Below are 10525 nucleotides of genomic sequence, written 5' to 3'. Positions count from 1 at the left end.
AACAACATTCAACAAGATCGTTAACCTAAAGGTTTCAAAACAACATTTACATGTAACGACTAACGATGACTTAACGACTCAGTTAAAATGTATATACATGTAGTGTTTTAATATGTATTCATACACTTTTGAAAGACTTCAAGACACTTATCAAAATACTTCTACTTAACAAAAATGCTTACAATTACATCCTCGTTCAGGTTCATCAATAATTCTACTCGTATGCACCCGTATTCGTACTCGTACAATACACAGCTTTTAGATGTACATACTATTAGTATATACACTCCAATTATCAGCTCTTAGCAGCCCATGTGAGTCACCTAACACATGTGGGAACCATCATTTGGCAACTAGCATGAAATATCTCATAAAATTACAAAAATATGAGTAATCATTCATGACTTATTTACATGAAAACAAAATTACATATCCTTTATATCTAATCCATACACCAACGACCAAAAACACCTACAAACACTTTCATTCTTCAATTTTCTTCATCTAATTGATCTCTCTCAAGTTCTATCTTCAAGTTCTAAGTGTTCTTCATATATTTTACAAGTTCTAGTTACATAAAATCAAGAATACTTTCAAGTTTGCTAGCTCACTTCCAATCTTTTAAGGTGATCATCCAACCTCAAGAAATCTTTGTTTCTTACAGTAGGTTATCATTCTAATACAAGGTAATAATCATATTCAAACTTTGGTTCAATTTCTATAACTATAACAATCTTATTTCAAGTGATGATCTTACTTGAACTTGTTTTCGTGTCATGATTCTGCTTCAAGAACTTCGAGCCATCCAAGGATCCATTAAAGCTAGATCCATTTTTCTCTTTTCCAGTAGGTTTATCCAAGGAACTTAAGGTAGTAATGATGTTCATAACATCATTCGATTCATACATATAAAGCTATCTTATTCGAAGGTTTAAACTTGTAATCACTAGAACATAGTTTAGTTAATTCTAAACTTGTTCGCAAACAAAAGTTAATCCTTCTAACTTGACTTTTAAAATCAACTAAACACATGTTCTATATCTATATGATATGCTAACTTAATGATTTAAAACCTGGAAACACGAAAAACACCGTAAAACCTAATTTACGCCGTCGTAGTAACACCGCGGGCTGTTTTGGGTTAGTTAATTAAAAACTATGATAAACTTTGATTTAAAAGTTGTTATTCTGAGAAAATGATTTTTATTATGAACATGAAACTATATCCAAAAATTATGGTTAAACTCAAAGTGGAAGTATGTTCTCTAAAATGGTCATCTAGACGTCGTTCTTTCGACTGAAATGACTACCTTTACAAAAATGACTTGTAACTTATTTTTCTGACTATAAACCTATACTTTTTCTTTTTAGATTCATAAAATAGAGTTCAATATGAAACCATAGCAATTTTATTCACTCAAAACGGATTTAAAATGAAGAAGTTATGGGTAAAACAAGATTGGATAATTTTTCTCATTTTAGCTACGTGAAAATTGGTAACAAATCTATTCCAACCATAACTTAATCAACTTGTATTGTATATTATGTAATCTTGAGATACCATAGACACGTATACAATGTTTCGACCTATCATGTCGACACATCTATATATATTTCGGAACAACCATAGACTCTCTATATGTGAATGTTGGAGTTAGCTATACAGGGTTGAGGTTGATTCCAAAATATATATAGTTTGAGTTGTGATCAATACTGAGATACGTATACACTGGGTCGTGGATTGATTCAAGATAATATTTATTGATTTATTTCTGTACATCTAACTGTGAACAACTAGTTGTAGGTTACTAACGAGGACAGCTGACTTAATAAACTTAAAACATCAAAATATATTAAAAGTGTTGTAAATATATTTTGAACATACTTTGATATATATGTATATATTGTTATAGGTTCGTGAATCAACCAGTGGCCAAGTCTTACTTCCCGACGAAGTAAAAAAAAAAATCTGTGAAAGTGAGTTATAGTCCCACTTTTAAAATCTAATATTTTTGGGATGAGAATACATGCAGGTTTTATAAATGATTTACAAAATAGACACAAGTACGTGAAACTACATTCTATGGTTGAATTATCGAAATCAAATATGCCCCTTTTTATTAAGTCTGGTAATCTAAGAATTAGGGAACAGACACCCTAATTGACGCGAATCCTAAAGATAGATCTATTGGGCCTAACAAACCCCATCCAAAGTACCGGATGCTTTAGTACTTCGAAATTTATATCATATCCGAAGGGTGTCCCGGAATGATGGGGATATTCTTATATATGCATCTTGTTAATGTCGGTTACCAGGTGTTCACCATATGAATGATTTTTATCTCTATGTATGGGATGTGTATTGAAATATGAAATCTTGTGGTCTATTATTATGATTTGATATATATAGGTTAAACCTATAACTCACCAACATTTTTGTTGACGTTTTAAGCATGTTTATTCTCAGGTGATTATTAAGAGCTTCCGCTGTCGCATACTTAAATAAGGACGAGATTTGGAGTCCATGCTTGTATGATATTGTGTAAAAACTGCATTCAAGAAACTTATTTTGTTGTAACATATTTGTATTGTAAACCATTATGTAATGGTCGTGTGTAAACAGGATATTTTAGATTATCATTATTTGATAATCTACGTAAAAGCTTTTTAAAACCTTTATCTATGAAATAAAGGTTATGGTTTGTTTTAAAAATGAATGCAGTCTTTGAAAAATGTCTCATATAGAGGTCAAAACCTCGCAACGAAATCAATTAATATGGAACGTTTTTAATCAATAAGAACGGGACATTTCAGCAAGTATCCTAAAATGGAAAACACTGATAAAAGTAGAAACTCTCTAGTCATAGAAACTTAGTAAAATAAGAAACTTTCTAAAAATGAAAACTTTATAAAAATAGTAACTTACTAGGAATAGAAACTTAGTAAAACAAACACATACTTAAACTTAAACATGGGCAAAACACTTAACTACTCTTAAATGTCAATAGGTTGACTTTCCTGCTCACTCGTTCAACTCTTTATTCCGAGGAATAACTCTCTCTCTACTTACTAAGGTGAATTCATAGCCCCTCTTTATTGCTAGCAAACTTACTTACTTTTACTTGGGGTGAGACACATGCTGTTTTTACTTTTTACACTTTAGACACAAGTACCAAACTGTTAAACTATGCTATACCCGGCTATGTCCGACTAAGTCCCTACAGTGATATTTTTAATTGTTGCGGCATGCTTAATTATTGGGGGTAGGCCTATCGGGAGTAACGTCCCCGATACATTTGACCAAGTCATTGTATTACTTAATAATGAAATTAAACAGACAAGGACAGACACAACTTGTCATGGGGCAAAACTTGAACGTTTAGTCTAAATATCACGCATTGGCATAACTTTTTGATCCTGCAGGAGATCAACTTTACAAACTAAATCTTGTGGTCTAAAACAACGACAAACTTTTTGTTAAACCTATGAACTTCACTCAACCTTTTTGGTTGACACTTTAGCATGTTTTGTCTCAGGTGCTGTTTGATTCAAGCTCTTATACTTACCGCTTATGTGATGCTACTTGGACATAGGATCAAGAGATATCGCATTTATTACTTCTGCATGTGAACATTTACGATATTGTTTTCCTGTCATTGTAACGACATTTCATTTTCCGCTGCGTACTCATTAAAGTTAAATTCATCATTTAGTATTGTTCTCGTTTATTATAATATGTTGGTATGTTTTGATATTAGTGACGTTCCTTCCAGACCCTATTGGGAGGACGTTACACTAACCATGACGTATTTCCTCCCCAGCACACAACGCTACATAAGCCTTTCTTCTCATCACATACTCACCTAACACCACTACCAACCATAACATACTTACTCCCCATCACATAGCCCACAAAATTAATTAAATAAGCTATATTACTCTAAGCTATACGTACAAACAAAATAATGCACTTGACACCTGACTATACTATTTTATGAAATAACTGAGCACAAGGCTGTGAGGGCAAAAGCGAGGGCATGGTAATGCCATTGGCGCCCATGCGGGCAAGTCGGAGGGCGGAGTGACGGCGTAGCCCGTTGGGAGTGGTCTTATAAGTCAGCCCAAATCGGGTCCCTCTAAAATCGTGGAAGAATCGATCAAGTTTAAAACCGTGCCGGTCCAGCCATTGTCTGTTTTGGGTGCCAATATGGTAAGTCAACCTTCGGACCCATGTGGTTTGGATGGTGATTTTGTTAATTTGGTTGAATCTGAGACAGGGCCTGAAGTTGATGTTTCTAGTGATGTGGCAAATGTAGGAGGTTTAGTGAATTTGGGTGTAGTTGTGCCAAATGGTGGTGTACCAAATGATCTAACAGAAGTTCACAAAATATTCAAGTTTGAAAGCCATAAAGAGAATGACATTACATTCAATTATTAAGCTAGACAGCACAATAACAAAAAGCAAACAAAATTTATTGAATGTTAAAAACTCCATTAGTTATTGAACAATTTGATTAATAAACAATACAGAAATTAGTAACATCTTTTATAAAATAAAAATAACATATGATATGAATATATGATGATCACATTTGATGATATCCAGCGACAATTATTGCCCAACTAAATACCATCCCTTAAACTCATCTGGATCCCCCTCTTCCCAACTCAATCCTACATCATAATGACTATTGGTACAAATTATGACTTAGTAAAATATTTGACCAAGTTTAAAGGAAAGTGATTTGGTGATCATGGGTCAGAAGGAAAACGTGGGAAAGTGAAGTTGTGCTCCAATATTTTCGGTTAAAATAGTTATCGTATTTTCTATTTAAATAGATGTAGTTGTATGTTTATTTTTAGTATCTTTGTAACCTATTTTATTCAGTGAAATAAAACAGAAAATTGACCCATCCGTTTTCCTTTTTAATCGATTATATACTGTTTTTTTGTTTCACTCCCAACATTTGGTATTAGAGCGAACCTTGTTTATGCCAAAGTATATCAAAAGCACAGATATGTCGATTACTACTCATTCAGGGAAGGAAAGCAGTGTGCCGTTTTAGTGCCCGGTATTGACGTCAACGAATTATACCACATGGGCGATTCGTATGGAAGCCATTCTTGATGCTCATGAGTTATGGGAATCAGTTGAACCACAAGCCGGAGTGGCTGTGGACGAGAAGAAAAGTAAATCGGCTAGGGCTTTCATGTTCCAGGCTATACCAGAGGATGTTTTGTTACAAGTTTCAAAGAACAAAACTACTAAAGAGGTATGGGAATCATTAAAGACTCGTTACCTGGGCGCTGAACGTATGCAGAAGGCTAGGTTACATACTCTCAAGAGCGAATTCGAAGGGTTAAGAATGAAAGATGGGGAGTCTATTGATGAATTCGCAGGTAATTTAAGTGGTATGATTTCTAAGTTTAACAGCTTGGGATCTACACTTGTAGACAGTAAATTGGTGAGAAAATTACTGGACTCAGTATCTGATAAGTATCTCCAATTAGTAGCTTCAATGGAGCAATACTCAGATGTCGATACAATGCCTTTCGAGGAGGCAATTGGAAGATTAAAAGCCTATGAGGATAGGCTGAATTTAAGAAGTAACAACAGCAACTATGCAGAAAGCAATCTGCTTTTAGCAAAGGCAGAAACCTCCACATTAAAGAACACGAAAGGAAACACGAGCTCGGGAGGAGGAGGACGTGGATCTAATAATTACGATCGGGGTGGTCGTTGTGGTGGAAGAGGTAGAGGACGAGGTCAGAGTAACCGGGGTAGTTATGTTGGCCAACGAGATGCGGGTAACAATCATTATAAGCCAAAGGACAAGAAGCATATAAAATGCTTCAATTGTGAGAATTTCGGTCATTATGCATCTGAGTGCAAAACTCATAAAGAAAAGGTGGATGAGTCTAATCTAGTTGCCACCCAAGAAGAGGAACATGCACTGTTGTTAAGTGTGTGTGGAGAAAAATTAGAGTCCATGATTTTGTTGAATGAAGAAAAGGTATTTCCATGAAAATATGAATGTGAAGGAGATGTGACAAAAGACGTGTGGTACCTTGACAATGGTGCAAGTAACCGCATGACGGGTATGAGGAATTCGTTTTCCGAACTTGATGAAAATGTGACTGGTCAGGTGTGGTTTGGGGACGGATCGAAGGTTCAAGTCGAAGGAAAGGGGTCCATATTGTTCAAGTGCAAAAATGGGGACCAGTTAGTTGTTGAGGATGTGTACTACATTCCGGCCCTATGTAGCAACATAATTAGCCTCGGTCAAATGGCCGAACTAGGCTACAGAGTTGAGATGTTGCACGAGTTTCTGAAAGTGCATGATGTTGAAAACATGCTGGTAATAAAAGTAAAAAGGTCAGAAAATCGTTTGTACAAAATCAAACTGAAAGTGTCACAGCCCGTGTGTTTCCTGGCAAATTTAGAAGAAGAAGCGTGGATATGGCATGCTAGACTCAGACACATTAATTTTCGTGTCATTGAGTCAATGGTACAAAAAGGAATGGTTCGAGGTTTACCAAAGTTGATACATCCATCCCAAGTATGTGAAGGTTGCATGATAGGCAAGCAGGCTCGTAAATCATTCCCAAAAGAAGCCCGATGGCGAGCCGAAAGACCACTCGAACAAGTGTACGCTGACCTCTGTGGGCCGATCACACCAGCGACACTTGGAGGTAATCGATATTTTGTGTTGATTGTTGATGATTATAGTCACTATATGTGGGTATTTATGTTGAAAACTAAAGATGAAGCCTCTGAAAAGTTTGTGTCGTTTAAAAGAAAAGTTGAAAAAGAAACATCCTTAAAGCTAATCGGGTTGCGTACTGACCGAGGTGGGGAGTTCACCTCCAAGCTGTTTTCTGATTTTTGTGAACAGGAAGGTGTAAGAAGACAACTAACGGCGCCATATTCACCACCACAAAATGGCGTCGTTGAGAGAAGAAACCGTACGATTATGGAGGCAACCCGATCAATAATTAAGACAATGGAAGTACCGGACGAATTATGGGGAGAAGCGGTTCGTCACTCAGTTTATATATTAAATAGGCTTCCAACAAAAGGCGTAAAGCAAATGACACATTATGAGGCGTTAAAGGGGAACAAACCAACACTTGAACATTTAAAGGTGTTCGGGTGTGTCGGGTACGTGAAAGTCACAGATAATTATGTCACCAAGTTAAGTGATCGAAGTCGTACTATGGTGTATCTTGGGGTCGAACCGGGTTGCAAGGCATATCTCATGTTTAATCCATGTGATAATAAGGTGGTAGTGGCAAGAAATGTCACATTTGATAAAAGAAGAAATTGGGCGTGGAAACATTCTGAGGAGACAGAGAGCTTGTCAACAAATGCAAGTATTATTGTTGATAGGAGTAGTAGAGCAGAAGGTTATGTTGTGAATGAACTTGTCACAAATAGTCCAAGTCAAAGTGCATTTTCAACACATAGTACAAGTTCAACAGCCCATGTTCAAAGTGGAAGTTCAAGTGGTGCACAAACATATGGTGAAGCTGCAAGTGAGCATGCTTGGCAGGAGGCTATGAAAGAAGAATTAAAGCCAGTTGAGAAGAACCACACAAGGGAACTCACTAGTCTACCACAAGGCCACAAAGCAATAGGACTAAAGTGGGTTCTCAAAGTTAAGAAAGATGCAGAAGGAAAAGTTGTAAGACACAAGGCATGTCTAGTAGCGAAGGGTTATGTCCAGAAAAAGGGTTTCGACTTTGATGGCGTATTTGCACCCGTTGCTCGACTTCAAACCATCAGGTTAATATTGGTGATTGCAGCAACGAAGAATTGGGAAGTACACTGTTTAGACGTGAAGTCTGCATTTTTAAGTGTTGATTTAATGGAAATGGTAACCTTGCTTGTAGACAACAGCTCGGCTATAGAAGTAATGAAGAACCTGTTGTTTCATGGACGAAGTAAACAAATTGACACTCGGTATCACTTCATACGTGAGTGTCTTGAAAGGGGTTTAATCACAGGTGAGCAAATCAGTGGTCAAGATCAAAAGGTTGATGTCCTAACTAAAGCATTACCCAAGATCAAGTTCAAAGAAATCAGAGATCTACTTGGGCTGAAAGATCTTCATAGCACAAGTCAAATTTGAGGGGGTGATTGTTGGTACAAATTATAACTTAGTAAAATATTTGACCAAGTTTAAAGGAAAGTGATTTGGTGATCATGGGTCAGAAGGAAAACGTGGGAAAGTGAAGTTGTGCTCCAATATTTTCGGTTAAAATAGTTATCGCATTTTCTATTTAAATAGATGTAGTCGTATGTTTATTTTTAGTATCTTTGTAACCTATTTTATTCAGTGAAATAAAACAGAAAATTGCTCCATCCGTTTTCCTTAGTAGAGTTGCTGGTCACTCTCTTCAGCTTTAAGGCTATGTCATGGGAAGTCTTTAATCCTTTACCATTTTACCAAAAAAATATTTTGGTTCTCTGTTCTTGTTAAAAAAAATGGGATGACTAATTTGAATTTCTAAATTTTTTTGGAAACATATTTTTATTAACTAAATGTACTTTCAAGATAACTTAATCAAAATCCTCAATTTATTATAAGAAGGCGAAATTTTCAATATAACTGTTTGTTATTGATATTAACTTTATGCAGTAAGGTTGTTTAATATTTGAGTAAAAATATTAACCATGTATAGAACACAAAAACATAAGAAATCGTTTGCTTTAAATTACTCCATATGATTATGACAAAATTATTCAACATATTTGAGTAAAAATTAAATAAATTAAAATATATATAAATCAGAAAGAAACTCATGATAGCATTAACATTAACATTAACATAAATTATAATTTAACAATTAAAAGCAGGATACTAATCAATAATTAGTATCTCCAACTAAATACCATTCATCATAATCACCAAACTCATCTTCACCCCCTTCTCCCCAACACAAACCTACATCCCAATAACTCATACATTCATCTTTGTCTTCAATTTCAATATCCTTATTTGGTACCATAAATGATGCAACTTCAATCCCACCTTCAACATAGCAACTAGTATCATCATCATCATCATTACCATAACCATATTCATCACTTTTTTCGTCATCATCATCGTAACTTAGATCGCGATCCAAATAAGCTAAAGCCAGTTCAGCTGACGTGCCAGGTGGACAACAACTAATTCGGCCATGATCAGATCCAATTGATCTTGACTTCATGGTGCCTTTAGTCTTGTCTTTGGACTTTGTAACCGGATGAATATGACAACCAAGGCATTGCGCCTTACCGCATTTGCCGGTAAATTTCGATTGATTTGTGGGTTTTCTTGAAACTTTGGTGAACAAACCAGAGACACAAGCAGAATCAACCGTCTTTACATATCGTTTTTGAGAGTCCGGGATGATTGCGTAGCTTCGAACGACACCGTGTTGACGACCCTCTCTCATCATTGGTTATTGTTGATTTGAGAGCGGATGATTTTTATGTGAAAAGGTGTGTGATTTTATAGATGAAACTGACAGATTTTGGAGTGTTGACCAAGTTTTACTTGGGGAACAAGGTGGATTTAATTGGAAACGAGATTTTAGTTATTGTATATGTATGAGTGTTTCCCAAGATTTATAAACTTGTACTTTGTGTTTCATGTGGTGTACATCCCTTTTAATTAAAGTTGAGAATAAAATAATAATAATTCATAGCTATTTACAGGGATGCTTCGGCCATCAATAATTTATCATTTTTGGATGCTTAAGTAAGTTGTTAGTTTAATTTTAGTTACTCCATAATACAAAAAATCAAACGATTTTAAATTTGACATTAACGAATGGAGCAATGATTCGTGTGTTATGGGAGGATAATGGTTTGAAGGGAAATACATGGCTTTGTTCGTTACATTATTTTCGTAGTTTATAATTACAAAATATAAAATGACCCGCGGAATCACGGGACTATTTAAAGGAAATAGTTTAATGATATATTTTAAGTATTAAGTGAACGTAAATACTAAAATCATTTAGTTTAATGAACCCGTGGGATCACAGATTTTGACTAAGAAACTTGTCGTTGTTAACTTGGTCAGAGAAAATGAACTACATTAATTCTCCCACCACTCTCTTTCAATTTTCATTACAATTACTATTTTCTTTGTCATAAAATATACTTATTTAACGTTAAAAGAGGGACTAAGAATACTTGGTTCAACCTCGCGAATATCATGATTATTTTTGAAATTTTTCTATCATACTATATACCTTCATTTTATATAGTCACAATATGATTTGACATATGCTATCGATTTTAAGATTCTTGTTGTATAACAAATATATAATAATAAAACATTCAAGGTGTGATAAATTTCATCATCAAACAACACATAAAGGAGAATAATTCTTTGAAAAAACCATTAACAATTACATGAATGTTTGTACCTACTTTTTAAAAACAAAAGGTTACTGGATCATATGATGGAGAATGAGAAAAAGAGTTGTAAATGTTTGTACAGATTGAGAAAAAGAGTTATGATAATAT

The 10525-nt window shown here is 35.0% G+C and overlaps 2 protein-coding genes across 2 annotated transcripts; one reads left to right on the top strand and one right to left on the bottom strand.

The window, feature by feature from the left end:
• Nucleotides 1-5111: 5111 nt before the first annotated feature.
• On the top strand, nt 5112-6026 carry LOC139863573 (uncharacterized). Its single transcript, XM_071852193.1, has one exon. The coding sequence runs from the start codon at nt 5112-5114 to the stop codon at nt 6024-6026; it is 915 nt and encodes a 304-aa protein (XP_071708294.1).
• Nucleotides 6027-8832: 2806 nt separating this feature from the next.
• LOC139861209 (uncharacterized) lies at nt 8833-9456 on the bottom strand. The gene has a single exon (XM_071849526.1). It carries the CDS (start codon nt 9445-9447, stop codon nt 8869-8871), a length of 579 nt encoding a protein of 192 aa, XP_071705627.1. The 5' UTR covers nt 9448-9456; the 3' UTR covers nt 8833-8868.
• Nucleotides 9457-10525: the final 1069 nt, after the last annotated feature.

Source organism: Rutidosis leptorrhynchoides, chromosome 8 (genome assembly GCF_046630445.1).
Source record: "Rutidosis leptorrhynchoides isolate AG116_Rl617_1_P2 chromosome 8, CSIRO_AGI_Rlap_v1, whole genome shotgun sequence".
Lineage (NCBI taxonomy): Eukaryota > Viridiplantae > Streptophyta > Magnoliopsida > Asterales > Asteraceae > Rutidosis > Rutidosis leptorrhynchoides.
The sequence above is the reverse complement of the archived record's forward strand: the minus strand, read 5'-3'. Positions and strand labels throughout refer to the sequence as shown.